Genomic DNA, 27,546 nt, shown 5'->3' with positions numbered 1-27,546 from the left:
TCACCGTTGGTCTTCAGGTTCTGAACATACTACAATAGCAGGCGTGTTCCCGTATCATCCTGTCACTCAGGGTGGTCTGTGTTTGATATTCCTCTGGCATAGGAATTTGACAGACATTTGTAATCCTGCTGACGGGATCGTCAAGCTCCTTACTGAATTGACAAGCAGAATAATGCGACTTAGACCCCCATAGGATGCTGTGTCGGTGTGCTATCGCCACTGCTGCTTTTTTTTTACTGCTGTATCAATCGAAGGGACGTGGTCCGGCTACTACTGGGGTGGAATTTTGGGAAACGGACCAAACGGCTGATGATCTGCTCGATATGCTTGTGATGTGTCGATATGCAAGAAAGTGGAATTTACATGTCGCTGGCGAGCCTGACCTTCGTCCGGGCCTGGGTGTAAGGCCGCTTACTCATCTACGTCGTATAACCACGTTGGCTGCCGTTCCTCCTGAACGCCTATGTTCAGATCGAGTGCCCTACTGCCCCTCCCTCTCTCGGATTCTCCTCTCCCGCTCCTTCCTCCTCTTCTCCCTCGCCTCGTTGCTCCTGTTCGGGAACGGCGTCGATTCGACCTTTTGAGGCGTCTTGAGTTTGATAGAGTCGTTGTCCCCTAGTTCTGTATGAGGGGTCAGGCGGAGACCTGCAAGTAGAATAGAAAGTTGAATTTCAGTCGACAGGATTGGACTGAGAAGGCGACGAGCAGGGTGGGAGAGAAGGTGGAGAAAGGGTGGTCTTGGGCTTACGATAGATCGGACCGTCTTCCTCCTCTGCTGCCTCTGCCTGGATCCTCGCAGCTTCCTCGGCCTCCTGTTGCCTTTTCAATTGCGCACGTTCCTTCTCGATCCTCTCTCCCTGCACGATATTCTCCCTCAAGATCTTGGCCACCTCTCTCCAGTGTTGCAGCTTTTCCAAGTACTCCGGCTCTGTCAGCGAAGTGGGTTCCGCTGCAGGGATCGGTGTTGGGGGTGGAACGACGGTCGCCCCGGAGCTAGATGTTGTTGCTGAAGACGAGGATGCCGGTGTGGAACAGGATGTAGGGGGAGGAGCGGCATTGCTCGGTTTGATCGGCGAGGTGAGGGTCGGGGAGAGGAAAGTGGTACGAATGACTGAACGGAACTGGTGCTGTGATGCGATGTCGCCTGCAAGAAGCCCAGTCGTGCAATAATCACATTATATGAGTAAGGGTTGTAATCAAGGTTAGCAAACAATCCTAAAGTAGAGGAGGCGAAGAGCAAGCAAGAGCAGACTCGCCTGCGAATGTCGAGTTGGAAGCTCGGATGAGCAGCCGATACACCGATCTGGCCTGGTTTGCTAGTGGTCCCGGTGTGCTCATTGTGGCTGATTTCTAGGTTGTGTTGAATGGTTGAAAAGTGTTGTACGAAATATGATAGGAGATGTTGTAGGTGGTTTCCAACTTTTTCTCTCCTCGGTCGAGGTCGAGCTCGCGTCCGAAGCTAAACCCTAGGCATCCTGGTTACGTTTTGACCCATCTCTACATCCATGGCCAGACACCATAATAATAAAATGTATCAACCCAGTTGCACGGATACTCGATCATACAAAGGAGACTCGACTCCTCTGTACGGCCTGCACGTAAAGTAACTTCGCCAGCCGTTGATCTGAAAAAAACGAACAGCCAACAGGCTCGACCGGTCGATCGGACAACATCGACGATCTAATCGTAATATCGTAAACAATTCAGAAGTTGCAAGTTGTCTGGTCGTCGTCGTTGATTTGGAGACCACCATCTGGAGCAACCTACAACCCTCATTACTGAGGTGCGGCTGACCCCTAGAAGTCTAATAAGCTCGAGATGTCCCTCTCGGACGAGCTCGCTCAAGTTCGAGCAGAGATCAAGACGTGGGAGCGATCGTTCAGGGCAGAGAACGGCAGGGATCCGAGTAGAGACGACATCAAGGCCGTTCCCGAGATCAGTCAGTATCACAGCCCTCCTCGTTCGTCTTACTATGCTGATAGAAATCACACGAATTTCGTAGCTCTCAAATACAAGCTATACAAAAGTCTGAGTAAATCGAAAGACCTTTCGTCATCCCAGCCCGTCAGCTCTCAACCTTTGCAATCGCAATCACAATCCCGCCCACCTTCCCGTCCTCCAACAAGACCCCTAGATAAAACACCAACATCGAGCACCCGGTCCTTCTTCCAATCGGTCTCTAGTATCTCTACAGCTGCATCTATATCGACACCTGTAGCGGACGACCAGTCAAATCCGTTCTTGGAGAGTACGCCTGTGGTCAGACGCGGATCCTCCATGATAACAACAAGAGGGAAACCTTCCACTCCGGTGCAGGATGACACGTCTAATCCGTTCTTATCCCCGACTGCCGGAGGAAAGAATGGCTCGACCTCGACGTCAGTCTCGGAATCTCGGTCGGGGACGAACGGCGTAGCGGCTGGATCGTTATCATCGGCTAGACGCAGCAGCCGACCGTACGGACCTAGCGTACCCGATCCTTCGTTCCCCGATCCGTTTGCTAGTCCATCGAAATCTCAAGCTCGGGTACAAGCGTCGGGATCTAGATCTTCGACTTCGGTCTTGAGAACCCCTGGGAAACCATCGTCATCGTCCCAACGAGAAGGACAAGCGGGGTCGTCTGCGGAAGGATTCCTCTTCGCGCCCAGCCCGTCTAGGTTGAAATCGCTACTAGAGGCCAACTCGTTATCTCGCTCGCCTTCCAAAATGTCGCCCCCTGCTGGACCTTCCGCGGGGCAAGGGATGGGTATGGGCATAACGCCTCGGACGAAAGCTAGGAAACGATTACGGGGGGAAGAGGTCGAAGATACGCCTAGACCTAGGGGTAGGGGGTCGAGGGGATCAAGCGGGGCCAAGGGTTTCTTCGGTTCGGATGGGCTAGGACGGGGAATAAGCGATGATGAGGATGACGATCGGGCTGAGGATGAGGACGAAGACGAGGTTCTTGGGCCGACACCGAAGAAGGGGGAATCGGGAAGGAGGGGGAACTTCAAGACCCTCTTTGGGGTGGATGAGGAAGAAGACTCTGATCTTGACAACGACGTTGAGCTGGGATCGGAGGGGAACCAAAAGAAGAAGAAACGAGGGGAGATGGGAGATAAGATCGCGGGTGCGACAGGCGGAATGGGAAAGATGTTCAAGAAACGCAAGATCGAGATTGGGGAAGGGTCAGCAAGAGCAAAGGACATGAAGTCAGGCGTTGTGAATGGAAATGTCGCCAAAGATAACGGCAAGGGCAAAGGGAAGGAATTGCCCACCAACGGGTCGACAGATATGGGGCCCCCGAGTACGCCTAAGAAAGACCTGAAGGAGGTCGCTCAGAGCCCTCGGTCGGCTAGCCAGGCAACACCGCTCAAGGGCAAAAAGTTGGCGTACCTCGCTCAGCTCGATAAGCAAGATGGTACAGCGGAGGAGACCGACAATTCGGAAGCAGTACCTGGCCTGGACCTCTCACCTGAGGATAAAGGCCGAATACACGTCGAAGAGGATCTCGTCAGGGAGATCGAGTACTCGGATAGTGATCCAGAGGATGAGAATCCTGCGCTCGATGGGAATGACATGGCGCTTGATGCGGCGCCTCGAAGACGGACGATGAAGGTCAAGATAGAGCCGTACAGGTTGGATCAGCAGCGTCGGGTCGCCGCTGCAGGTGGAACAATACAGGCGCGGGACCTACGGGGTGGCGGGAGACAGTTCGAGCGGACGATGTCTAGTTCGAGTACGGGTGGGAAAGGAAAGATAAAGACGGTCGTACGAAATCCTGATGTTCTCGATGAGGGTGACGTCATCGAGGAAGTAGCAGAGGAATCGGACGAAACCGACAGCCTGTCCCGCTTAACCCTTCGCTCGCCCGAAAACGACATCTTGAGAAAAACGATGGCATATCACGAGCGTAAAGCCATGGCCATCTTTTCCACCAAGGCCGCGAATGATCTGCGGCTTAGGCGCAAGGGGATCGAAATATTTGCCGCCGGAGAGGGATTCGAGGGCGAGGATGACGATGGTGAGGTAGAAGATTATGGTCGAGATGACGAGGAGAGTGAGGGGGACGACGATTGGGACAGCGAACCGGAAGGATGGAAAAAGGTCGGACTGGGAGTCGACGATGATTGGTAGCGCGATGTGGGATTACATGCGAAGTAACCTCAAGCGGCAACGCATGTGCAGTTTAGGCGCATATCGTCTGTTTCACCCATGACTAGTCTATGTACGATATACGAGGTGCCTAAAAGCATTCCACCGAGATTTAGGCCAGCTATCCCAGACGAATTCGGCCCGGTCCGAACGACCTGAATTTGCCTGGGTACGGGTATTACTTCAAACTCATCGCCGTTGTATATTAACTTAGGGCATGCTTCATTGCGAATGAGTGGATTCCGATCGATAAGCATGGGCGGAGCGACCATAGGCGCAACCGTAGGCGGAGCGATCGTAGGCGTGATCGTAGGCGTGATCGTAGGCGCAACCGTAGGCGGAGCGATCGTAGGCAGAGCGACCATTGCCGGGAGGGTAGTCATGGTTTCCGGACTACAGACCAAGGGCAACAACATCAGTCAAATATTAGAAGCAGCGAGATGGATTCTGCTTACCTTTTCCCTTTTTCCTTGACGTTTTCCTTGCCCGCGAACATTATCTCATACGGTCGTTGCGCTTGTCACTCAAGGCAGGTGGGACCCACGATTGATCTGTGTCTTTCCATGGTCTGTACCGAGAGCGAGGCTGGGACCACGGCTAACTGCACTTGATATGTTTGCAGATAAGTTAACTTGTTCAGCTCCGAATAGAATCGAGACTTAAGATTGATCTGACCGCATTGGTGTGCCTTGATCATCAACCGCTCTTGAGAAGCTGGCATCAATTCCCCTAGGTGACAAAACCTTCTCATTTCGACCGCTTGAAGGGTGGACATGTGCTCAGGCGGGTGCCGACAACTGCTCTGTTCTGGTAGGCGGAGGGTGTAGATATCATGGGTACAGCACATTGTAACAACATGCTCGACGTATCAACAAGCTTGCAAGAGTATCTGTACGGTGTCGACATGCTCAAGCATTCGGGGCCTTTTGCACAACAGTTTTCATATGCCAGATTGTAGACCGCGTTCATTAGGACCTGCTACCGAGCTTTGATTTACAGAAGAACCCTGCTGCATGTGTCGCCATGTCGCTACCGAAGATCCAGCTGCGATCGCTTCCGTGTGAGAGTAACCCAAGCATGGCTTCATGTAGCTATGGCATGACGTGTACGCCTGGTGATTACAACCTCACAGGCGAGTGCGGCATCCTTCCAGTTAAATGATCCCTCTGAGAGAAGTCAACTTGCAACAAGCTTGGCTGGAACTTCCCCGGAAGAAGAGGCGCTTCACCGCGAAGCCAGTGCTAGTCGCTTTGAGTGAAAAAATAGCTACCGCCAGTCAAGGGGTCCTTTACTGAGGACCTTAAAGGGTTTCTTGAGTCTCCTGTTATTGTGGATAGCTTGGGCTGCTCAGAATCTCATGCAAGAAATCGCCAAGATGTCCCTGTACATGTGGCAGGTTGGATTATGGGCTGGAAAGGGAGGGGAGAGGAGGAAGGGGACAATAACCAGATGGCCAAGAACCTAAAAGTCTGGAGTATTTTGGGCGTTGAGTGGCCCTCTTAGCTTGTTATCCAAGCAGACCAATGGATGGGCGATGGATGGAAGTCTTTCCTGCATCCTGGGCTCAAGCGCAAGGCGTTGTAGGGATCACCGAGTAGCGCTGCCGAGACGAAGCGAATCAACCACGACAATACGCACTCAAACTGTATCACAACCAAATTGATCAAGCCACCGTGGGTGAAACACCTTCGGAGACAGAATTTACAACGAAAAAGAATGCAACCAAAAAAATACCCAACACACTCGAACCCAGAGGCAACGAGACATGTACACACACTTTTCCTTCTTCTACAAGTGCCAACTTCTACAAGTCGGCCAACTGCTTGGCGAGGCTCTTAGCCTTGGTCAACTGGGACTTCAGACTAGAGTTCTCGATACGGATAGACTGGAGTTGACGCTCGGCTTCGGCCAATTTGGCGCGCAGGTCAGAGACGACCTTGTCCTGCGAGATGACGCGAAATGAGCGGAGCTACTGAGAAAAATCGTGAACGTGCACTCACATCGCCCGGGTTTTGAGTGGTGATGGGGGTCTTGTCGCCGGCAGGGGTCTCGACACGAGCCACCTTGTCCGCCTTCTTCTCCTCACTCCCGCTGACATCCACGACGGAGGGTTTGGCCTCTTCCTCGAAATCGTCCTCATCCACAGGCGCCCTCTTCTTGGCCTCGGTGAGCTCCTCGTCGTCGCTGTCCGGGTCGTCCTGCTTGATCTCGAGATCTTTGGGGTTGAAATCGGTCGGTTCCGGAACCTTGGTGGCCGAGAGCATAGGGACGTCTTTCGGGTACTCTGCGGTAGCTTCGGTAGCAGGGGCGACAGCTGGAGTGGGGTTAGGAAGCGAGACCGATCGAGCCGGGGTTTCCTTCTTTTCTGCCTGAGCGGGAGGGCTCTCAACCGGGGTCTCCTTCTTCTCAGGTTGAGCGGGAGCCTGATAGGCCGCCTGCGCCCTTGACTCCATGTCGATCAACTTGGGAGGACCCTTTTTGCCATCCATCCATTCCTTGGCGGTAAATGCGGCTTCATCGGAAGGAGCAGGAGGGAAGATGTCTGCCTGGAAGCTTTCAGCCTGTGAAGTGGCGCAGTTTTCGGGTCAGTTGATTGCCATTGTCGGAATAACCTAATCAGCATCACTGACTTTACGGGGAACGACAAATCCGATCGGTTCGACGGTGCTCGTAGTGAGCTTGAATCCACGAGCGATCTCGTTTTGTCCGACATCGACAGCGTGTCGAGGCAAGAGGGTGAACCCTCGTTCTGGTACAACAGCATGGACCTCGTCGTCAGTTTCGGCTTCGGCTTGGTCGAATATAGTACGCGCGCGAGTGTGCGGACGTACGAGGATCGGCACTCTTGTGTTCGTTCAAGTAGAACAGCTCGTCGTCAGCGTATTCGTAGTACCTGCGTCGAGAAAAAATGGGATCATCGTGAGCCTGAGTCACCAGCCTGATCTTTTGTGAGGATGAATGATTTACCTGATGTTCCCGTCTCTACGAAAGACGAAACGCGGAACTCTTATCAGTCTCCATACCGAAGATTAACAGCCGCCTTGACCCGTCAACTCACCCCTTTCCGGCCAACAACAAGACCGAGTTGCCCTCGACATAATGCGGCATAATGACACCGCTGCAGTGCACAACCGTGCCAAAAAATAACGCATTGAAGAGAAGCATACAAACGATGTCACATCAGCGTCCATCTCGTGCTTCCCCTAGGATATGAACCCGCGCCAACAAAGGAGACGAAGGGACGTAGACTCACGAACTGCTATCGATATTCTCCGTCGAGATCGGCTTCAAAGTCGCCGTATCCCAAAGGATCATCTGTCTGTCCGACATCCTGGAGAACCCGGTCGTCACCGCCCTCTCCCGATCGCCCAACCAGACGACCCTGGAGCCCTTGATCCCACCGTGGCCGTCGGCCTGTTTAATAGGGTCGGAACCCGCTCGGGGGTCGTACATCCGGATTTGTTTATCTCGGGAGGTCTGTCGTGAGGGAGGTCATGTGAATGACACGTTGCGACATGCATGAGATCGAGGACGAAGAGATCAGCATCGGGGTGAACAGACGATTCAAGAGAAAGGCCAACTCACGGTGATGAGCAGATCTCCGGTATAATTCCAGCAGACGCTCTGTACGGTATCCTTGTGCCCCTTGAGCTCTACGAGCGCCTCGTCAAACTTGCCCGAATCCACGTCCCAAAGCCTGACGACGTGGTCCCCACTAGCACTGGCCAACAACCCCGAAGCTACGGGGTTGAAGACGACCTGTCCGACCTTTTTCCCCTGACCGGCTTTGGGGATAAAAGCCGTATGTTCCCAATCCGAAGGGGTCGTCCAGTTCTCTTCCCCCCATCCGCTGAACTTGCCAGAGTATCCGGTACCTTCGGACCCACGAGCAGAGTTGGAGATCTCGCTCTCAAAGTTCCAGAGGAAGATCTTGCCATCCTCCCCTGCGCTCGCCAATACAGCTTCTTTGTGCGGGTGCCAAGCGGTATCCAATACCGGTCCGCTGTGCCCTCGGCAGAGGGGGAGGAGGTCGGGGAGTTTCGGGGTGGGGATCGCTGGGGCGGAAAAGGGAGAGAGAAGGGGGAGGACAAGGAAGGCTCCACCACCGGATGCTTGGTAGTTGATAGAGAGGAATTTGGGGTTGGCTTTGATCAGGTCGGTATCCCAGGCCGAGGTGGAGACCTGCGCGGACGCACGTCGAGGTTGAGCACCGCGTTCAGGTTGAGAGCGGCGATGCGTCCAGGAATGGTAAGAATCCGACAGGGGCACGGGATATATGGTCAAGAGGTAGACAGCAATAAATGTCATAAGAAAATCGGTGACCAGATCAGCAATCATCGCGACTCAACCACAACCTCCCCGGACGCGTCGCGCTGCTGACCTTCAAGTTCTCATAGTTGTGCTCCTTTTTCGCCTGTTGCGAATAGGTATGACGGTATTTACTCGGTCGGACGAATCTGCTCATCTTGACAGTAGTGAGAGAGGTGGTGTGTATGAGCTGGTTTGCAGGGATGGAAGGAGGTGTAGGATGGTCGATATGATTGAACGATTATGACGACGTCGCCGGTATGATGCGATACTGATCGATGATGAGGTGGACACGCTAATCAATTCGTTTTTCCCAATGACACGTCATACACCGCAATCCTCTCTTATCAATCATCGGCTCGGAGTTGACCGATCGACGTCAGAGTCATGTTCCCTCCATGTCAGACGTTTCTTATACCTCATACCTAAACGATCTGCCTTCTGTACTACGTACTTGTGAGGACATCGACGTCAACCACCGCAATCGACCACCTGATCAAGCCTCTCATACAATGTCGACTACATACGATCTTGCCGATCTGGCACGCGTCGCTCTCAAAGGCAAGACCGTCATGATCGTGAGTGTGTATCAGCCAAAGTTCTTTGCAACAGCAGTAAGAAACTGACTCACGTATACGTATATTTGCCATCCCAGACGGGAGCCACAGGAGGGATCGGATTCTCCACCGCTCGTCTGATGTATCGTGCAGGGTGCAACCTGATCGTTACCGGAAGTAACCAAGAAAAGATGGACAGGCTGCTGGCGGACCTCGTCGATGGGGAAGGCAAGGTCTGGTCCTATATATGCGACCTTACCAAGCCGAAGGAGATCGCCCACATGATCGAGAGATCTGTCAGCGAGTGTTCACCGGTAGACATCCTCATCAACAACGTCAGTGGTCCGATGCCAAATCGCTTTCGTCCATTTCTTCCAAGCTGATGTCCGGCCACCTCGTGTTCAGGCTGGCTTTGCTCTGAAAGCCACCAAGCCGTTCTGGGAGCAGGATCTCGACGATGTGGATACCGTCATGGACGTCAACGTAAGAGGTCTCATGCATATCACACGTAAGTCCACCAGCCTGACAATCTCCCGGATCGTTTCCTGTGGCTAAAATCCGCCGAATTGTAAGGACAGACGGAATTCTTCGGTACCACATGATGAAGCGGTCTCCTCAGCCGACAGGCACTGTCTTGTTCGTCTCCAGTATCACCGGTAGATAGTCTCGAGGTAGTGGGGTCTGGCGACCGATGCCATGGCGGGTGCTGATCTACGCGAATCGATAGGTCATCAAGCTCCACTTAAGGATTTCAACGAAGCTTCCTACCATACCTCGAAGGTTAGTAGTAGCCGTATTCTCTGTCTCTGGTCTCTTGCCAAAATATTGACAGACCCTTCCGATGGCCTTGCTACAATAGGCAGCCGTCGAAGGATTCGCCTACGTGCTGCGGCACGAGACCTCCGGAACAAACATCCGAATCCTCGTCCATCGCCCCGGCACCACCTTGACGGAATTCCACTCTCGGCGGCTCGAATACGACTCTTCGTCGATCGACGACATGTTTTCGGGCATGTGCGCTTTGCAAGCGGACGATCTTGCCGAGGGGATCGTCTGGCAATGCCTTCAGCCGGAGCGGGTCTCTGTCGTTACGATGGAGACGTTGCCTACTAGCCAGAGGAGCCTGTATCAGGTTGACAGGAAGTGGGAGGAGCGTAATCGGGTTTGAGAGGAAATGTCGGTCAGTACAAATGCGCTCGGGTACTGTTGTTGATGGATCGATGTTCAAATCGCCGAAGCCGATTCCAGGATGTGGGATGAAGCCATTGAGCAATGTACCAAACGGCTTCGTGGCCACCATGCTGTATCCCATGATTTATGATCCTCAAAGACGTGGCCCATGAAGGCTCAACATGCGCGGAGCCAACACATGGGACATCCTCAAAGCCAACGAGAAGTGGTGCTGGGGGAAGAGGAGGAGGAGGAGGAAGGTGCGGAAGGTGAAGGAGACCCACCCCGCCAAGAAGAACAAGATCGGCAAGACCAACATGACCTATAGTCAAAGCAAGGACAAGTAGATGCTATTGGGTTGTGAAGCAGAGAAGGCAGGTGGAGGGTATGAAGGGCGGCTTACGGTATATCCACGCGATCGTCGGATATCATCGAGATGATTGCAACTGTTCCAAATGTAGAAAAGCTCTCATCTGTCCTGGTCGTCAACGACATCACTTCTCACGGACCAACCAGAGTCTACATAACAGACCTACAGTGTCTTACAATGTCAGTTTTCATGGACAAGCGTTCCAAGTTGGAGAGTTTTCTTTAAAGTGCCGCGTTATTTGGTGCTATCATGGTCGGGCAGCAGGAAGGATCTTCCCAGGTCAGTCGACATGGCAAGGGACGCGATCGATCGATAAGACGTCCGCGCGACCTGGCAGACTGAAAGCGAGGTGATGGATTTCAATGCTTGATGACATGTCGCCGACAGCTTAGCGTCTGTCCCGTCAAAACAACCTCTCCGAGCACATTATTGACCACTCCTAAAACAGCCAGTCGAACCTGTCATGGAAGCGGACCCGCCTCCCGTCATCGGCATACACTTATTCCGAAGTCGAGGTGAGCACTTCGTCTTGATGCCGGGAACGCGACCTGTCGCTGATCGAGATCGAACGAGCCGCAGACCTCCGGCCGAGCAGTCTTTTCGACGTCGTCATCTCGTGGCAGGGCCAGAGCGTTCCCCTGGGAAGGACGTTGGAAGATTGGCTGCTCTCGTTGTGATCTGGGACGACACTTCGCGATCGACATGAACCACAAGGCTGAACCCACTACGCGATGTCTTGAGTATGACCTTGCATCTTGCAACTAGACGACCATACCGTGTCCGATCGCCTTTGTAACCTAGTCTAACATGTCCTCATTCATCCATATCCGCACCTCAACGACTATGAAACCCCGGTCGAACACCGAGCTGCACTGTTGATGTCACGTGACATGCCCGTAGCCCGACCCGACAAGTCGTCTTTCGGCCGAAGCTCGTCCAACTTTCGGGTGATCGGGTGGCGAACGAATGAACATCGGGCCATATACACGTTGCAACCTCGAAGCATATATACACCACCGGCCACCAACAACTCTTGCCCCGAAACTATACACACATCGCATCTTTGCTACGATCTCTCTTTCTCTACAACACCAGCTCACACGCACACACATCTACCATGCCCGCCCCGACGTCGACCCCACGCACGCTCTACGACAAGGTCTACGACGACCACCTCGTCTACTCGGCCGACCAGGCGTTGATCTACATCGACCGACACTTGGTACACGAGGTCACCTCGCCTCAAGCCTTTGAAGGGTTGAGGACCGCCAAGAGGATCGTCAGAAGGCCGGATTGTACGCTCGCCACTGTGGATCACAACATTCCGTGAGTCGCTTCGTCGAGAAAGCTAGGTTCGGGCTGTGGAGCTGATGTTTTCGCCACTCCGTCCTTTGTGTTCTTTTCCTGTTCTGTTTCGTATCGGTAACCTCTTGTCGGCAACTTACCCTTTACCAACACTATCACCCCGTTGACTCTCTCCACAACTCTGGCCCAACTTGCTTCTCTCCGCCTCACGCCACCTCAATTGTCAATCTCAATCCACCACCTGCCTCGAAACCTCATCACACCGCATCACACCACCACCCTTATTCCGACTATCAGCACCATCTCCCGAAAATCATTCAAATCGATTCACTCCTTTATCGAAGAACCCGACTCGCGAGCCCAAGTCGGAGCCCTCGAGGACAATGTGAAAGAGTTTGGCTTGACCTATTTCGGGATGGGGGACAGGCGACAGGGAATCGTACACATCATCGGGCCTGAACAGGGGTTCACTCTGCCCGGAACGACGGTGGTCTGTGGGGATAGTCATACGTCCAGTGAGTTCAGATTCTTTTTTCTCGATTTCTGTTTGGGGGTCTTTCGGCAGGCTGGAAAAGCTGATTATTCTTTCTCACGCTCACGCGTAGCTCACGGAGCGTTCGGCGCGCTGGCTTTCGGCATCGGAACTTCCGAGGTCGAACACGTCCTCGCCACCCAGACCCTCCCCCAAAAGAAATCCAAAAACATGCGTATCAACGTCGAAGGCGCCCTTCCCGCAGGATGCAATTCCAAAGACATCGTCCTTCACATTATCGGTCTGATCGGGACTGCCGGGGGAAACGGATGTGTCATCGAGTTTTCTGGGAGCACGATCAGGGAGCTGTCTATGGAGGCGAGGATGAGTATCTGCAACATGTCCATCGAGGGAGGAGCTAGGGCGGGGATGATTGCACCGGACGAGATCACTTTCGAGTACCTCGCTGGGAGGCCCCTGTGTCCTGTCGGTGAGGAGTGGGATCAGGCGGTCGCCTACTGGAAGACCTTGAAGTCGGACGCCGGAGCGCACTATGACGTCGAGGTCGAGATCAAGGCCGAGGACATCGCGCCGACCTTGACCTGGGGAACCAGCCCGCAGGACACTGTCCCCATCACTGGTACCGTGCCCGACCCCGAAAAGGCTACCGACCCGATCAGGAAGAACGGTATGAAGAGGTCTTTGGAGTACATGGGCTTGCAGCCGGGCCAGGTGATGGAGGAGGTCAAGATCGACAAGGCGTTCTTGGGATCGTGTACCAACGGTCGAATCGAGGACTTGAGGTCTGCGGCCAAGGTCATCCTCTCCGCTGGCAAGGACGCCAAGGTCGCCGAGGGCGTCTACGCGATGGTTGTTCCCGGTTCGGGGTTGGTCAAGCAGCAAGCCGAGGCCGAGGGGATCGACGTCGTCTTCAAAAAGGCCGGTTTCGACTGGAGGGAAGCCGGATGTTCCATGTGTCTCGGAATGAACCCCGACCAGTTGAAGCCCCAGGAGAGGTGCGCGTCGACGTCGAACAGGAACTTTGAGGGTCGACAGGGACAGGGTGGGAGGACGCACTTGATGAGCCCTGCCATGGTCGCTGCGGCGGCGATGACGGGAAGGTTGACCGACGTCAGGAAATTCGTCGGCGAGAACGTCAGCGACCACCCGGAGATCAAGGTCACTAGCGTCTTTGACTACATGGACGCTGCGATCCCCTCCCCTGCCCCCATCCCCAGGGAGACCAAGATCGTCGACCCGAACGCCAAAGCTCTTCCGGAAGCCGTCGACCCCGCCACGGCCGGTCTTCCCAAATTCAACGTCCTTACCGGGATCGCCGCACCCATGTCGACCGCCAACATCGACACGGACATGATCATCCCTAAGCAGTTCCTGAAGACGCTCGAGAGGACCGGGTTGGGCAAGGCCGCCTTCTTCGAACACCGATACGATCAGAAGACCAAGGAGGAGAACCCCGATTTCGTCCTCAACAAGGAGCCGTTCAGGCGGGCCAACATCTTGATCTGTACCGGAGCCAACTTTGGATGCGGAAGTTCGCGAGAGCATGCGCCTTGGGCGATCAACGATTTCGGAATCAGGTGTATCGCTGCGCCTTCGTTTGCCGACATCTTCTACAACAAGTGAGTCGCGGCCGTGTCTGACATCTGACAATGGTGATCATGCCGCTAACATCAGACGCTGTTGTTCACGCTCACCCTCACCAGCTGTTTCAAGAACGGCATGCTGCCCATCGTCTTGCCTCCCGCCGAGCTCGAGCAGCTTCACGCCGACGCTTCGGCCGGACAGGAGCTCACCGTCGACCTCGAACGCAAGGTCATTGTCAGGCCCGATGGCAAGGGAGAGATCTCGTTCCAGGTCGACGACTTCAGGCGTCATTGCCTTATCAACGGGTTGGACGATATCGGTCGTGAGTCGAGATGTTCCCGCATCTTTCGCTATATAGAACAAATTTGCTGACTGCTGAGAGCATCCGATAGTCACCCTGCAACACCGCGAAGAGATCGAACAGTTCGAGACCCGACGGACGGCCACCTGGCCCTGGTTGGACGGACTCGGTTACGCTAAGAAGGGAGGCAAGGTGCCCGTCAAGCCGGCCAGTCCTCAGAAGAAGAAGATGGACTGGTAGAGGGCGCGCTTGTCTGGCTGCCTCGCGGTGGTGATACGATAATGAAGAAGAACAAAAACGACGATTCAGCAAGGACGTCGACTATATTACCTTATCTCGATTTTGGTCGTGGCTTTCTTGACAGTAAAATGTATATACTCGACATATATTATACCTTGTATTGGATTTTCAGAAATGGATTGTTCTTGTGTTTGGAGTGCAAAGAAATCAAAGCAGAAAGACGGGCTGATCCCTTGATGTCGCCGACGGACGTTATCCTGTTTGACTGGACCACACTCGATTCGCTAATTCGCTTCCGGCGGATCCCTATCTGCATAATCATCACCTTGCGCCTTGAATCAGGTTACTCATGACTCATGTCACTCAATTACACAACTCTCTCTTGCTCATCGAACAACCTTCAACGTCCCTTGGGCTACACCCATCGCCAGCCATGTCCATATCAAAGTTAGTTGGCGTCTCCTTTTCAGCAGCGCGGCAGTCACGTCTCGAAGCTGACCACTCAACCTCGAATCCGCAGGTCCACCCCGATCGCTGACCCGCCATGCTTCGCTCCATTCTCGACGTACACCTCGTCCACAAAAGTGAGTCTGCCCTCGAACTTCATGACAGGCCCACCTCTGACTGATCATGCTTGCCGATCGTGCAGAGGAACAAGAAGGCCCTCGCTTCGACGCAAGACGATTCAGCTCTGGAACTGGCGGCCACGACCAAATCCAACGACCTCAAGCTGAAGAAGGCTTGGGAGGTCGCCCTGGCGTCAGTAGTTACCGCTCTTACATAGACCTCAGGAGAAACTCTGCTGAAATCATGTCCATGATAACGCTATCCCCTTTTAGTCCAGCCAAATCTCTCCCCATGCAAGCCATCATGCTCTACATGTCCGGCTCGGGCATCCAGATCTTCTCTATGGGGATCGTCTGGATGTTGTTGACGAGTCCGTTCAAGGCGTGTTTCCAGATCATCAAGAGTGAGTTTGACTTCTACAGTAGCTCGTGTTCCACATATCATACTGTATCGTCGCTGACAGGCAGAACTCTTCTTTGCGTTCGTTTATTGCTTCGCATGGACAGCTTTTGAACCGTACCGACAGGTTACCGCCACGTCGTCTGCTTCTTCACGATCCATATCGACGACCACATCATCAACACCCACTCGGAAAGGCAAGATTACCCCTGATCTTCTTACCGCCATGCTCGTCTACGTAGGCTGTCAAGCGCTCGTGTAAGCCTCAGCTTCACCTGTCCCTACCACCTGTCGAAGAGTTTTTTCCACGTTTACAGAACTGCTTGCTGATCCTTGTTCACGGTTTCATGTTCGTTCATATCTCCGTCTTCGGCACTCAACGATAGGCTCGGACTGGGGATTTACAAGTGTAAACAGATGGGACTCGTTCCTACCGGGACGGGCGATTGGTTACAGTTCGAGAGTCGGGCTCCGGTAAGCCACCTTCTGCTTCATGGTTCTTTCCTGTGCTGAACACCCAATATCGGTCTCATGATGTTATGTCCGGGGTCGGATGTGCTCAGGCGCCGGAATGGTCCGCCGTACGATTCGGAGGCATGGGAGCAGGGTATTGACCGACAACCTGTATCGTATAGAATGTACAGTGATGATGTCGACAAGCCTTAAGATCGTTAAGTACGAGTTTAAAGATGGCTCGACCCAAGACGACTCGCTCTTTCTCATTCACGGATTCGTTAAGAAGGACGTCTAGAGAGACGATGTGGACTTTCCCGACTGTGTTCAACCTCCGGTGCTAAAATCTTAGCTTGGTAATGCATCGTTGCACAATCAATCAGCTCAATCCTGGTGCGAGCCGGAGCTTGGTGTTGAGCCAAAGACGACGCACTTAGGGCAGGTGGCATTACGTCAGTCGATGGAGTCGGAATAAAGACCGAAGCAGGATCAGTGCTTTCAGCGGGGACTGGCATCGCAGCTGAGCGGAGGACTACAGCAGGGATTGACGTAGTAGCCCAGCTGCTGCGTATTGGAACAGTAACTGAGCTGCCTGTACAAGGCAGGAGCAGCGGGTTTCACAGCGGAAATACCGCAATCAACGTTCTTAGACGTTTAGGTTCTTCTCCTTGAAGCCTGAGCTCCGCTATATCTTAGTGGGCCTCATGTATCTCCTGATTGATTCGCGTCCTTGTCCTTGCTTCAAATCCATCTTCCGCTTCTCTAAGCTCATGAGCTTCATTGCTGACCTCATGCTCTTGCGGAGTTAAGCCCGACCACACAGATACCCTCCAATATGCCAAAGCGAGGAGCGCTGGATGACTGGATACTTTCCACTTGCGCCAATTCCTGTTGATGCTACCGATCTTGAATCCCTTCACGCACCTACACCTATATTGCCGCCAATTTGAGACCTAAAGGAAGGCACAGATCTAACAAGGATGTTGTCGTCAGCGGCAACTGAACTTCAAGTGCTGCTTTTACCTCTACAGCTGATCAGAGAGACAAGTGATTGTGACCGGCCAAACTATTGGAAAGAACAACAGAAGCTGGAGTTCAAGGGTGACGCTTGGCTAGAGGCCATCGTAGCTATCACCCATTCAAATGGAGCTTTCCTCAGCTCTGCCCTCCGCTCCAGCTCTTTTCGATGCGTTCCTTTCTGAATTCCTGACAGAGGCCCTGGACATCGCATAGTGAGCTTAGAAGGAATCCGAGGGCAGGAAGTAAATGCAAAAGAGAGGTACCCCTGATAAACTCTTTTCCTCCGCAACACGACTTCTTTCGCTTCTCGATTAAGTCTCCAGCGAATCATCCTATACTCGATCGGTAAGCATGTCTCCTTTTTCTTACATATAGAGATCTGAGCTGATCGATCCTGTCAGATATTATGGGCAAAACGGGGACGAGGACCCCGGCTGCGTTGATCAAGAAGGGGGGAGCTACCTTGTACGTCAAGGCTCCAGCAAGCAATTTGTGTATCGCGTCCACCCATTTCGACTCCTTTGTTCTTCTGACGGTACGACCCAGTGAGATCCCAAAATCTCCAAGTACGGAAATTGCTACGAAATCGTAGAAGAGGCTTGCGTTGTCTAGCAGAAGCGTTGACAAGTGTTTCATGATTGCCTAGGCTTACATCGCGTGCGATACGGTAAAGAAGTTTGACAAGCGACGAGTCTCGGGTCAGCACCTTCTTGGTAACCTCTTGAAGATCTTGAACCTCGTCACCAGATCAACTGGATAGCTGCACTATAGCTCGACCTGGGATCACCCGCAATGAAAGTCGATCTACCATGGACTCTCTCTTTACATTCCAGGAAGAGCTCAAGTCAGAGGCAAAGAATCTGTACCAAGAGATCCGCAAGAACTCGGCTCAACACGATTCCTACAATCGACTGCATTCGATACAGCACGATATCGCTTTTGTACGCAAGGTAGCGGAAGAATGGTATGATGGCGAATTCAAGGTGGTTGCCAATCAACGATGTGGAAGCTGGTATACCGACCCCGAGGTGAGCAGAACGACCACCATTATTGTCACGCTCAAGGAAATCCGATTATTCGCTGACACTCTCTTGATTCTTGCATGGCCCGACATAGTAGGCTCCATCGACAAGCTCATCCACCTATGCCTACTTCAAGTCTACCGACGGGCATACCAACGCCTGGGACTTTAGTGTTCGACGGTCAAATCTATCATTGATCGAGTTCGCCGTCCAGCAAGGCGGGTTCATCATAGTCGATAGCACGAGACGGGGGAAACGGATGCCCGATGCCTTGTCCAAGACGATACCCATCTGGTCAGTCTGAAGTCGGTCTTAGCTCGTCATTCGAATTACGCTCAAGTACATGCCATGTACGTTCCCCGACTTGCAGGTGCACCGTCATCAATAGAGCTGTCCTGCGACTGAACCCAGAACTAGAAAAGAACGAATGGAACACCCAGCTGTATACCCCGCCCAACATCGTCTCTGCACAGGAAAAGAGTCAGATTGAGGAGCGTATAGAAGGATGGGTAGATCATCTGGTCGTAAGTCTATATCAGGATGGCGGAGTACCAAGTCTCCAAAGCTAAAAAACAGATACCTTGTCCTTCTCCTTGGTCTCGGTAGAATTCGAGCTTGACGATTCCTGCCCTCCCTCGTCCTCTTCGACCGATCTTTATCCACCCAGGTACAAGTTACCCTCCCACTCTTCCTTTAATCTCAGCTACAAGATCACCAGTATCACCTCCTCTACCACCTTTCATTCCGATCATCTGTCTATCGGCATCTACGTTCATTCCCCACGGCGGTCCTGAACCGAAACGTGACGCCTATGGGACGTTCGAATACGTCCAAGGAAGCGGGGACGACGACGAGCTATGGGGCAAAGGATTGAAACCGGGGCATTTCTTTTCGAACCGGGAGGAGATCTTGTCGGCGAGTCGGGAAGATCTGCCAGAGCTCATCGCGAGGTTGGTCGAGCGGGGTCAAAGTCAAGCGGGGTCGGCTCTGGTCACACAGGGGTTGGATGTATGGAAAGAGATTCCAAGGGGATCGAAGATATGGCTAGGGACGACTTCAAGCGATCTTCCGATGGACTTGGGTTCTTACGCCTTGATCACGTTTGAACAATCCGACAAGCCTTCCATCGAGACCGTCAGCAGCGACGAGACCTCGACATCGAAACAACTCGTCTTGCGGTTGCAAGAAGGCAAGAAGAAGAAGACCGACCTCGATTACGCCACGCAGGTTTTGCCCGCCGTCGTCGACTTCGCTCGGCGTGTCCGATCTCAAGACTCGGACGTACAAATCCTCGTCAGGGATCCGACCGGGAAGTCCCTGAGCGTCGGGGCGGCAGTCTGTCTCTCTTGGCTGTTCGTCCAGTCCGACCGGTCATTGCGACCAATAACCAATTCCAAGGAAGACGGAGCTGTACAGCTACCACCACTTCCCACGCCAACTAAGGAAGACCTGAGGAAACGCCTCGAGTGGATTTTGGACGAGAGGCAGGGCGTCAATCCTAGTCGGCACGTTCTGAAAGCTGTCAACGAGTACCTCATCTCGGCCAAGTATAAATAGCACGTCGAGCAGAGGGGGTATAATATTGTATCATATCGCATAGCATGGATGTTGTCGTACAAAGGGATGGCGGCTGCAATGGACGGTGTTTCATGCTGGGTGTCGTGTAACGTGGACGGTAATCATAGTTCAGGCGGGATCTCGAGCTGTTGCCTGACCTGATCCCGGATAATCTTCTCGAACAACGGCGTATCGTCTCTGAATACCTTGCAGCACTGCCACAACCCAAGAACCCCATCTCATCAGCCTTGACGCTTTCGACTGATATCCGAAACCCCACCCTGAGGCGCATCGGGGGGGCCGAACTGCTCCGGCTCGAACCCGGACTCACCTCGATATTAGCCCCACTCTCGACATTCGGCTCTGCGAGCATGCTCAGTACGCTCATCAATACGCTCCTCACCCCTTGCACTGGTGACCAGCGCTCCGAGGCCTTTTCGTAGTGCAAGGGATCGTCTCCGGGGGTATGGAGGATGGATATGCATACTTCGCCGTTTGAGTAAACTATGTGCCAGGGAGATGTTGAGTGTTGAGAAGCGGAAAAGAAAAAGATGGTGGAAGCGTTGATATCAGCGGAAGTTTAGGTGTGAGAAAAGTTGGCTAGACTAAGCATGGTCCGACTTACCGTTCGGATGATACACAGGAGGATCGAAGACCATCTTGAACGGGTTTAACGGGTAGTCTTTAGGCTGTGCGAGTTCATTCCGGGATCATCAAAGGACATCAGTGGCATTTGCGAGACATCACCGCGATACGATGTGGATATGGTGGAGATTTGTAAATCAGCCTTCCTGGCGGAATGACACCCGAAGTGGTCTCGAAGACAAAGGAGAGACGCTTACAAAGCTCAATTTCGCACAGAATACTCCTCCCTCCTGTCATATCGCAATCAGACAAGCAAATCATCTCTCAGTGATCTATCCTCTCGACGTTCATATCGAAACTCTGATGAGACCCCTGTCATATCAACCCGGACAGGACTCACATAAGGCGTCCCCTCGGGTCCAACTACGAGCGCTTCCCACTCATAGAAATCATCCTCCGAGATCGGTCCTGCTACGAACATGCTCTCCTCGAGGGGTTCTTTCGACAGATCCTTGTATTCTTTGGCCAGCCTGTGTATATCGTAAGAGTGTTATGTTCTGATCGTCAGTGATCAGTGATCAAGTGCAAGTGAAGGTCGTCGTCTGGGTCGCGTGATGGGGTGATCTAAACTTGCCTTCTGACCGCTGTAGAGTTATTTCGACCGCTCATGATGTGCCCGGGGTTTGACTTTACGTTTCAAGAGTATAATATGTTGAAGGATCCTGATTTGAATGCACCGAGTACACGCTGCTAAGTATATGAGTATATGAGTATATAATGCACTCCGTGAACATCCATAATGCTCGTTGCTCGTTGCGACGGCTCAAGCCGGTATGATGAGACCGCCGCTGCCGTAACTTGTTATTACTGTTGTGGGACTGCTGTAATTCTGCAACAAACCGCTTTGCGACCTGATACTCTCTTCCAAGCCCCATCATGATCGGACCCCTACCCCTTGACAAATCTGGTTACTCTGTAAGCACAGACATATCGTGATTCGGCAGAGATAATGCAAGCACGACATCAATCGATTGATCATTGACAACTGGTATCAGCAGAGTACAGACAAATGACTTCATAGTTTACACAAGTTTTGCATACACATCCACTCCCTCTTAGCTCAGTTGGTAGAGCGCTACACTAGTATTAAACTAGAAGCAACATCGCGATATGTAGCGGTCAGCCGTTCGACTCGGCTAGCGGGAAATAACTTTTTTTTTCCGGCCGTTCGCGATACCGACGGCGATCCCTTCGCATCCGTCGTCCGGTGATCGGCGACGATGTGAGACATCTTGCCAATGATGATCAGGCAAAGATCATTGTGGGTCTCGAAAGCAGGGCTACAGGCGCCTTGCTGGGTACTCTTCTTCGATTTCCTGCTCTCGCTCTGGCCGGAGTTTCGTAAGTGTATGGACAACTTTTCAACTCGGCAGATACGCGGATGCGCTATTTTGCAATGACTGATGTATTCGCAGTGACACTTTCAACTACCGACAATACAACAATCACTACAACCCAAGAAGAACCCACAGCCACACTCTGCAAATCGAAGACTCTACATACATCCAAGCACCACATCACTCGCGCTCGAGTACCAACCCGCTCACGTAACTCACGCTGCTATCCCTCAACGTCTCGCACCGACTACTCTGCTCGTACCTCACAAACTTGATCTCGAACGGAGAACCCGATTCGGAGGACGAAGACGAGTGGGTGGTCGCGGACAGGTGTTCGAGCATGGATAGGAGCTGGATGACAGGGTTTCGCCCGCAGATGGTGTTCTGCCGCACGCGTTCAGGTTGGTTAGTATTCACTTTGTGCGATGTTCCGTACATACAGGACCTGGTTGCGAGAGGGACGAGGCCCGGCCGGAACTCACCCCAGTCCTTCTCAAATACTCTCTGAACTTCTTGCCCGTCCCTTCCTTCCCAGCGCCACGCAGGATCTCGATAGCCTCGTGGTCCATATACTGGATGCTCTCCCAGATCGGGGTCGACAATTTCTCAGCGACGTTATGCTTGGAAAGGGTGACGAGTTCAGGCGCTGACTTCGACGTCGATGGCGAAGACGAGGGGGAGGGGACGGGCGGGACGGGATTGGCGATGGACGGCGGGGAGGGGTAATAAGGCGTATGAGAAAAGCGAGTCCCCCTACGATCGCGATGATAACGATCCGACGCCCCTCTATCAGCTTCGCCCCGTATATCCTGCACTCGGATTGACAAGGCCAGAACGTACCAATGGCAGAAATCCGTACTGATCACCCAGAAAGTCCCCGGATCCTTCCAATACTCTGCCAACACCTCGGCATACGCGTCGACCTTAGTCGGGGAGACCGAGCCAACGAGGAGAGGAATGAGCTTCAGATCGGGCCTATCGGGGTTGGACCGTGTACGTGAAAGAAGGCGGAGGTTGAAATATCAGCTCGTCATAAATACGTACGACCGAGAGTGCTTGAGGAGACCATTTTAGAGAGCTTTTATCAGAAGACAAGGCGAACTCACCGGTTAGAGAATACGTGCCGGATATAAGGCAAGTGCATCTCCAAGCTGTGTTCATCCTCGTCCGCCTCCTTGTCCAGCTTGTCGAACAATTCGGTATGTTCCAGGTCTTTGATGACTGTTGCGGAGCATATACCAAGGAGCAGCCGTGTTAGTACAGCGCAAGGCATGCGCGAATTCGATCCGGAGGAGAAACTCGACGACGGGGGAAAGGCGCAACAGACACGCACCATCGAGGTCCAAAGGGATATCGCCCAAAGGCGTCCCATACTTGTGATGCTGGGAGAGGGCAATCTTGTCGAGGTGATAATGATGAGACGGGCCGAGCAAGAAAACGCGTTTGCTGTATCAGAAGCGAGCGAGTATTGATGATCAGATTCGACGTCCTTGCGTGCCAGCGGCCAAAGGAGAAGGGGACGAAGGAAGAAGAAAGACGGGAGATACTAGCATGGACTCCGTAGGAATAGCTGCATAGGCCCAAGCAGCCGCTGGAGCAGAGTACGAGTACCCAGCGTGCCTGTTATTCCAACCCAAGACCACGCTCAACCCATCTCAGCTTCTGATGATCGCGACGAGACGGATATGCCCAAACTCACGGTCCAATCAACGCCTTGCACTTCTGGATAGGAGGGTCAAAATCCAGCTCGGGGATCGGTTTGACCGCGGAAAGATTCTTCTCCAGTTGAGCTCGGAGGGTGGCCGCTGGAGTAATGCCGAGTTATAGGAGCGGTTCAGATAGCGAGGGGTGTGTGGAGGGCTCACGGTTGTTGCTGTACCAGCTCCCCGCGTGGGTAGCGGATCTGACGGCAGTGCGTGTTCAGCGATAATTCTCTATGACAGGCTCGACGGGAACTCACCTTGTGCTCATCTCGAGATGTGGTCGAGGCTCTACTTGCTACTTGATAGCTTGATGAAGGATGGCGATGACCGAAAACAATTATGTCTGAAGTGATCAGAGATCAGCATCAATCTCGGTCTCCATCGATATTGGGGGGGGGGAAGCAAGGGTGATGACGAATAAGGTGCAGCTCGAACGGACATTACAAACGTTGTTATGCCCGCCGCAAGTCTCCCTCGGCGCCCGACCCGAAACCGGTTTCAGCCGAAAGGCCGTTCGGACGATCTGCGATCTACGACCCGCCTTTCGGTCAAAGCGATGCAAATCATCGACCGATCGGTGGATCATCAGAGCCTTTCCTTCTGATGTGGATCTGTGGGTGTTCGCCGCGAGGCCCAACCGCGTGGAACGATTTGCGTGTGATCGCCCGATTCCTTGCTTCGCGCTCGGGCTTTGTCGCTCAAGTGCGAAAGTGTTTCAGATGGATGCACGCGATCACCATGATGATGCCTGCATTGTCCCTCCCCCTTCCGCCTTCCCGCGGCAAAGGAATATGATCATCAAGGTTTCGATCACCCAAAAGGAAGATCATCCCGTTTCGATTCTCCCTCTTCTTGCCGTTTCCAGAACAGAAACCACGCGTACCAGGCGCGGATCAAACACGTTGATGACGGTATGATGATCACGTTCAAGCTGCGGGCTGACGCAAGGGCAAGAAGGGACAGGTTCGGTTGTTTACCGAGGTAGACCAGTTTTGATCTCGATCGATCAATCGATGACCGTCGCAGACTCTTGGCTCGGCGATACCCACGATACCACTAGGTATATAGCACGCAGACCAATTCCGTGGTCGACGACGGCCTTCCCGCCGCCTTTGGCGTGCAGAAGCACCTCTCGGCCTGATTTCGATACTAACTGACCTGCCTTTCGACGAGCACATAAAGGCCCTTGAGAACCTCTCCACCTCGGTCCGATCCGGCCTCCCGTTAGCTGTTCGGCCGGAATCTTTGACTGTGGGAAGACTTTCCGGTATATAGCTCCACAGTTCTCGCCTTTCGATCCCAATTATCATCGCGACACCCCGTGCCACATCAACTTCGCATAGCACGAGTACGGCATAACATATCTTGTTTTTATCGACATCCACCAATCCTCGAACTATACAAGGACCCAAACACCCCCGTAGTGCACCACTTCCACCAAAATGTCAACCGCAACCCCAGCGAACATGCTCATCACGAGCCTCTTCGCCATCTCTCTGCCCCTTTATACCGCTTACCATTCCGTAAGCCCCCGCTTTCCTACTACCTGGACTGGATAGGACGAAAAAGGCTGATCATACGATTTTAATACGCCGTGCGGATTGTGATCCGGTAGTACAAATTCGATGGGATGAGGTGTCTAGTCCCTTCCCGGAAAAACGGGGTTCGGACGGGGATGGTCGTGAGTCCTTTTCGAGACCAAGGACAACATCTCGAGGAGAAGCCCCCTTTCGAATAAAAAAAGCTGACCATATTATTGATAACTGCCGCCTGGTGCTCGTCAGTGGTTGATCATGCTCTGTGATTTCTGTTTCCTCGTCTGGGGAGTCACATTCGCCTGGTTAAAGTATAAACACGGATGGTTGATGCAAGTCCCCCCGTTTCATCCTTTTCGACCGGTCGACTTTGGTTACAAGTACTGATTTGCCGCATCTGTGTCGTTGGCGCTTGCCGCGACAACAGGTTACCGGAACCATGGGGATTCGTCCCGACCCCTATCACGCTCTGGCCGAAGAGCGAGGATTCGTTCGTAAAGGCTTGCAACGTCTGTATCGTTGTGGCTTTCGTGCTTTATGGTGAGTCCCGGTCGGCTTAGGCTGTTGAAGAAATTTTGTTCCCGGAGGATTGATACTGAAGTTATACGCATCGTCTGGTCGGATGGATTTACTATAGACGCGGTCAACTTGGTGGGTCTCGCCAAGTTCAGGCAACACGAACACGCGTGCTGGACAGCTAACACAATGCCAACCGAATCGCAGGAAGAGACTCTCTACTGGATCTTCCTCCTCCGATCGATGAAGAAATCCCGTTCGACGCGTACTCAACGACTCGCCCGATGGCTCAATTCCCGAGTCTTCTGGATCTGGTTGGCGTTATCGATCGTCTCCGCTACAGCGCACATCACGATCCCCTTTGCCCCGGGTTCGAACAACAATGAGGCAGCGAGGAGGATCTTCTTGTTCGAGGGGGCGAGCGCGACCATGAACGTGTATGTCGACAGAGAGGCAATTGCATATCGGCTGAATGTTGGGGCTGACTTGGAGATGACCTTGCGATAGCGTCTTGAGTATCATTTTGGGGTATTATCTACCTGGTTTCATCAAGCAGGTTCGTGTCGTAGCGCCTGCAGACATTTCGAAGGCTGGAAGACGGATCCTGACGATCCACACTTATCTGTACAGGTGGCGGATCATGGAGGAAGTTCCGACGTTCTGTCCAAATTGACATTTTTCCAGGGTAGGACCCGGCGCACTTTCCGCCCTGTTGATTTCACATGGTTGACCAAAGCCCTCTCGATTTGTAGAGATGAACAAGCTCCGCCTGGTCTTGCGTTTCTTCTTTGCGGCGGGACTCATCACCATCGGAGTAGACGTCTCCACAAAAGAGTTCCGTGTAACCAGGAATCGGTAAGTCTCGGATCTTTGGCTCTCGAGGAAACCCTATATACTGACCCCATACCTGTTTGTCTGGATATAGCTTTGCCAATGACTTTGTCTTTATCACCTTGGTCATGACCTTTTGGCTGAGCAACGTCATCTCACTCATGGTACGCCCGACCGCTCCTCGTTCTCGAATTGGCGGGCACTCGAAGCTGATCTGTCGACCTTGTGCTCGATGCCAGCTCTACCTCCCCGTCAGCTGGCACAAGGCCGACGGGGCAACGAACGGCATGATGATCCGGCGCAGAGCGACCGGTGCCGATCTCGGACCTCATGCCCGTCGACGGTCTTTCCAAGTCGGGTCCGGTGGGGGTGGAAAGGAGGATCACAAAGCCCACGATGATCTCGACGGGGACGCTTCCCAGTTGATGACCCAGCACAGTATGGAGCACCGTACGCTCGTCACCCTCTTAAGAGAGCGAGGTACCATCCTGGACCACGAACGTGTACCGGAAGACGCCTTATTCTACGACAACCCCGTCAGGGACGACCGGGGGGCGTCTTCGACTACCGCTACAACCCCCAAAGAGACAAGGGTTGGGAGGTACGATCATAACGACGACGAGGAAACGGGATACGGGTTCGGTTCTCCATCCTCGGCGTACCCCACGGAGACGTCGACGGTACCTTATGGATTCAGCTCCCCAGCCCCCCCTAGCACGTCTGCGAAACGCCAGAGTAGCTATTCCGAAAAGATCTTTGGCTCGAAACTACCTTCCGCCGTGAGCTCCCGCTTGTTCCTCGAATATGGTGAAGCCTGTGCTGATCGATAACGCCTTCCTGATCTTCGTACTGGTACAGATCTCGAGGTTCGCTGGTCCATTCGCTGGAGTCCCGGTAGAACCAACCACACCTCAAGAGGTCGTTATCCAGGTATCCAAAGAGGTGGAGGTCACTCATGATCGTCACCACGAACCCGCTCGAGGTCCCGGTTCGTACCCTCCAGGCAGGATCTGAGAGGGATCCACAAGGATTTATTCCGACGTATCAGGTAGTTAGAGGATTCTTGTAGAGGTTGTCATAGTAGAATTGCCATGGATGATCAAGTCAAGGTTCAGGTCGATCACTTGCTAGTTTCTCTTCACCCGCAACCCGTCATCGTCTCCCCGGTTCCTGCCCTCAGTAGCATGCCTGTCCATCGTAGCTACAGTGGGAGCACATTCAGCTCTGCACGTCACCTTGGTATGCGGTCCTCCCGTTTCTGCCCTGTCGAGAGAGAGTTGGACATCCGGAACAGGTTCCTTCCTTTGTAGACGGCCCAAGTTGCCATTATTATTCAGCATTGTATTCGCTCTTGACTTGATCTGATCCTGTATGTCGGTCGAGGTAGGTCTAATTCCAAGATGCAGACGGTGGTATGTAAAGTTCGATTCGAGACGGATAGGTTGCGGGCGAGGAAATGGCAAGTGCTGAGAAGTAGAGGTAGTAAGAGAAAGGCTTCA

At 53.1% G+C, this 27,546-nt stretch overlaps 11 protein-coding genes and 1 non-coding gene across 12 annotated transcripts; 7 read left to right on the top strand and 5 right to left on the bottom strand.

The window, feature by feature from the left end:
* Positions 1-313: 313 nt before the first annotated feature.
* On the bottom strand, positions 314-1,497 carry HD553DRAFT_308577 (uncharacterized protein). Its single transcript, XM_046179561.1, has 3 exons — positions 1,257-1,497; positions 749-1,144; positions 314-645 (listed from the first exon to the last, which is right to left on the bottom strand). The coding sequence occupies exons 1-3, from the start codon at positions 1,336-1,338 to the stop codon at positions 482-484; spliced, it is 642 nt and encodes a 213-aa protein (XP_046037666.1). The 5' UTR covers positions 1,339-1,497; the 3' UTR covers positions 314-481.
* On the top strand, positions 1,498-4,384 carry HD553DRAFT_334576 (uncharacterized protein). Its single transcript, XM_046182151.1, has 2 exons — positions 1,498-1,939; positions 2,003-4,384. Exons 1-2 carry the CDS (start codon positions 1,819-1,821, stop codon positions 4,114-4,116), a joined length of 2,235 nt encoding a protein of 744 aa, XP_046037665.1. The 5' UTR covers positions 1,498-1,818; the 3' UTR covers positions 4,117-4,384.
* HD553DRAFT_340798 (uncharacterized protein) lies at positions 4,146-4,630 on the bottom strand (the record flags this gene model as incomplete). The annotated part of the gene is made up of 2 exons (XM_046182586.1): positions 4,146-4,527; positions 4,590-4,630. The coding sequence occupies 2 exons, from the start codon at positions 4,628-4,630 to the stop codon at positions 4,146-4,148; spliced, it is 423 nt and encodes a 140-aa protein (XP_046037664.1).
* Positions 4,631-6,578: 1,948 nt separating this feature from the next.
* On the bottom strand, positions 6,579-8,599 carry HD553DRAFT_262883 (putative Coronin-like actin binding WD repeat protein; the record flags this gene model as incomplete). The annotated part of the gene is made up of 8 exons (XM_046177434.1): positions 6,579-6,695; positions 6,765-6,883; positions 6,966-7,027; positions 7,102-7,116; positions 7,193-7,252; positions 7,388-7,611; positions 7,720-8,316; positions 8,516-8,599. Coding segments are annotated over 8 exons (1,278 nt in total), but the record flags the coding sequence as incomplete, so codon positions are not given.
* Positions 8,600-8,954: 355 nt separating this feature from the next.
* HD553DRAFT_340796 (putative oxidoreductase) lies at positions 8,955-10,167 on the top strand (the record flags this gene model as incomplete). Its single annotated transcript, XM_046182585.1, has 6 exons — positions 8,955-9,020; positions 9,098-9,334; positions 9,405-9,507; positions 9,578-9,655; positions 9,727-9,779; positions 9,859-10,167. The coding sequence occupies 6 exons, from the start codon at positions 8,955-8,957 to the stop codon at positions 10,165-10,167; spliced, it is 846 nt and encodes a 281-aa protein (XP_046037662.1).
* A 1,396-nt stretch (positions 10,168-11,563) lies between these two features.
* Positions 11,564-14,653, top strand: HD553DRAFT_308567 (putative 3-isopropylmalate dehydratase). The gene is made up of 5 exons (XM_046179560.1): positions 11,564-11,865; positions 12,142-12,359; positions 12,450-13,956; positions 14,041-14,243; positions 14,314-14,653. Exons 1-5 carry the CDS (start codon positions 11,657-11,659, stop codon positions 14,460-14,462), a joined length of 2,286 nt encoding a protein of 761 aa, XP_046037661.1. The 5' UTR covers positions 11,564-11,656; the 3' UTR covers positions 14,463-14,653.
* Positions 14,654-14,895: 242 nt separating this feature from the next.
* On the top strand, positions 14,896-16,042 carry HD553DRAFT_340793 (putative endoplasmic reticulum protein; the record flags this gene model as incomplete). Its single annotated transcript, XM_046182584.1, has 7 exons — positions 14,896-14,909; positions 14,983-15,046; positions 15,112-15,221; positions 15,302-15,432; positions 15,536-15,686; positions 15,815-15,902; positions 15,992-16,042. The coding sequence occupies 7 exons, from the start codon at positions 14,896-14,898 to the stop codon at positions 16,040-16,042; spliced, it is 609 nt and encodes a 202-aa protein (XP_046037660.1).
* A 1,635-nt stretch (positions 16,043-17,677) lies between these two features.
* Positions 17,678-19,484, top strand: HD553DRAFT_282656 (tRNA A64-2'-O-ribosylphosphate transferase). The gene is made up of 4 exons (XM_046178159.1): positions 17,678-17,929; positions 18,021-18,217; positions 18,294-18,447; positions 18,530-19,484. The coding sequence occupies exons 1-4, from the start codon at positions 17,711-17,713 to the stop codon at positions 19,478-19,480; spliced, it is 1,521 nt and encodes a 506-aa protein (XP_046037659.1). The 5' UTR covers positions 17,678-17,710; the 3' UTR covers positions 19,481-19,484.
* On the bottom strand, positions 19,485-21,094 carry HD553DRAFT_308556 (ubiquitin conjugating enzyme). Its single transcript, XM_046179559.1, has 6 exons — positions 20,700-21,094; positions 20,466-20,595; positions 20,323-20,355; positions 20,106-20,169; positions 19,812-19,984; positions 19,485-19,695 (listed from the first exon to the last, which is right to left on the bottom strand). The coding sequence occupies exons 1-6, from the start codon at positions 20,732-20,734 to the stop codon at positions 19,603-19,605; spliced, it is 528 nt and encodes a 175-aa protein (XP_046037658.1). The 5' UTR covers positions 20,735-21,094; the 3' UTR covers positions 19,485-19,602.
* An 80-nt stretch (positions 21,095-21,174) lies between these two features.
* Positions 21,175-21,271, top strand: HD553DRAFT_t34. Its single transcript has one exon. It is a non-coding gene; the product is annotated as a tRNA-Thr (tRNA).
* A 194-nt stretch (positions 21,272-21,465) lies between these two features.
* HD553DRAFT_308555 (MEMO1 family) lies at positions 21,466-23,482 on the bottom strand. Its single transcript, XM_046179558.1, has 9 exons — positions 23,423-23,482; positions 23,328-23,365; positions 23,162-23,267; positions 23,014-23,082; positions 22,796-22,908; positions 22,569-22,683; positions 22,303-22,437; positions 21,945-22,215; positions 21,466-21,846 (listed from the first exon to the last, which is right to left on the bottom strand). Exons 1-9 carry the CDS (start codon positions 23,431-23,433, stop codon positions 21,643-21,645), a joined length of 1,062 nt encoding a protein of 353 aa, XP_046037657.1. The 5' UTR covers positions 23,434-23,482; the 3' UTR covers positions 21,466-21,642.
* A 1,125-nt stretch (positions 23,483-24,607) lies between these two features.
* On the top strand, positions 24,608-27,525 carry HD553DRAFT_349042 (uncharacterized protein; the record flags this gene model as incomplete). The annotated part of the gene is made up of 12 exons (XM_046183432.1): positions 24,608-24,688; positions 24,781-24,846; positions 24,950-25,011; positions 25,128-25,240; positions 25,338-25,351; positions 25,424-25,653; positions 25,724-25,772; positions 25,847-25,901; positions 25,969-26,071; positions 26,142-26,211; positions 26,287-26,826; positions 26,906-27,525. 12 exons carry the CDS (start codon positions 24,608-24,610, stop codon positions 27,059-27,061), a joined length of 1,539 nt encoding a protein of 512 aa, XP_046037656.1. The 3' UTR covers positions 27,062-27,525.
* Between the last annotated feature and the right edge of the window lie 21 nt (positions 27,526-27,546).

Source organism: Filobasidium floriforme (assembly GCF_021052385.1).
Source record: "Filobasidium floriforme strain CBS 6241 chromosome Unknown HD553scaffold_7, whole genome shotgun sequence".
NCBI classification, from domain to species: Eukaryota; Fungi; Basidiomycota; class Tremellomycetes; order Filobasidiales; family Filobasidiaceae; genus Filobasidium; species Filobasidium floriforme.
This window is presented reverse-complemented; position numbering and strand designations above follow the sequence as displayed.

What these genes read in the sequence shown, in the direction of transcription:
- HD553DRAFT_308555 (XM_046179558.1), bottom strand. An exon ending in GAGCTGGTACAGCAACAACC is followed by an intron (nt 23,268 to 23,327) that starts GTGAGCCCTCCA and finishes GCATTACTCCAG; the next exon opens with CGGCCACCCTCCGAGCTCAA. An exon ending in CGGCACGTATTCTCTAACCG is followed by an intron (nt 22,438 to 22,568) that starts GTGAGTTCGCCT and finishes CAACCCCGATAG; the next exon opens with GCCCGATCTGAAGCTCATTC.
- HD553DRAFT_308556 (XM_046179559.1), bottom strand. Translation starts at nt 20,734, where the DNA reads ATGAGCGGTCGAAATAACTCTACAGCGGTCAGAAG. An exon ending in AACTCTACAGCGGTCAGAAG is followed by an intron (nt 20,596 to 20,699) that starts GCAAGTTTAGAT and finishes CGATATACACAG; the next exon opens with GCTGGCCAAAGAATACAAGG. An exon ending in TCCTGTGTATCATCCGAACG is followed by an intron (nt 19,985 to 20,105) that starts GTAAGTCGGACC and finishes CCTGGCACATAG; the next exon opens with TTTACTCAAACGGCGAAGTA.
- HD553DRAFT_334576 (XM_046182151.1), top strand. Translation starts at nt 1,819, where the DNA reads ATGTCCCTCTCGGACGAGCTCGCTCAAGTTCGAGCAGAGATCAAGACG. An exon ending in CAAGGCCGTTCCCGAGATCA is followed by an intron (nt 1,940 to 2,002) that starts GTCAGTATCACA and finishes CGAATTTCGTAG; the next exon opens with CTCTCAAATACAAGCTATAC.
- HD553DRAFT_308577 (XM_046179561.1), bottom strand. Translation starts at nt 1,338, where the DNA reads ATGAGCACACCGGGACCACTAGCAAACCAGGCCAGATCGGTGTATCGG. An exon ending in TTCCAACTCGACATTCGCAG is followed by an intron (nt 1,145 to 1,256) that starts GCGAGTCTGCTC and finishes GGCTTCTTGCAG; the next exon opens with GCGACATCGCATCACAGCAC. An exon ending in GGAAGACGGTCCGATCTATC is followed by an intron (nt 646 to 748) that starts GTAAGCCCAAGA and finishes TTCTACTTGCAG; the next exon opens with GTCTCCGCCTGACCCCTCAT.
- HD553DRAFT_308567 (XM_046179560.1), top strand. Translation starts at nt 11,657, where the DNA reads ATGCCCGCCCCGACGTCGACCCCACGCACGCTCTACGACAAGGTCTAC. An exon ending in ACTGTGGATCACAACATTCC is followed by an intron (nt 11,866 to 12,141) that starts GTGAGTCGCTTC and finishes TCCGACTATCAG; the next exon opens with CACCATCTCCCGAAAATCAT. An exon ending in CGGGTTGGACGATATCGGTC is followed by an intron (nt 14,244 to 14,313) that starts GTGAGTCGAGAT and finishes AGCATCCGATAG; the next exon opens with TCACCCTGCAACACCGCGAA.
- HD553DRAFT_282656 (XM_046178159.1), top strand. Translation starts at nt 17,711, where the DNA reads ATGGACTCTCTCTTTACATTCCAGGAAGAGCTCAAGTCAGAGGCAAAG. An exon ending in GCTGGTATACCGACCCCGAG is followed by an intron (nt 17,930 to 18,020) that starts GTGAGCAGAACG and finishes CCGACATAGTAG; the next exon opens with GCTCCATCGACAAGCTCATC. An exon ending in TCCAAGACGATACCCATCTG is followed by an intron (nt 18,218 to 18,293) that starts GTCAGTCTGAAG and finishes CCCGACTTGCAG; the next exon opens with GTGCACCGTCATCAATAGAG.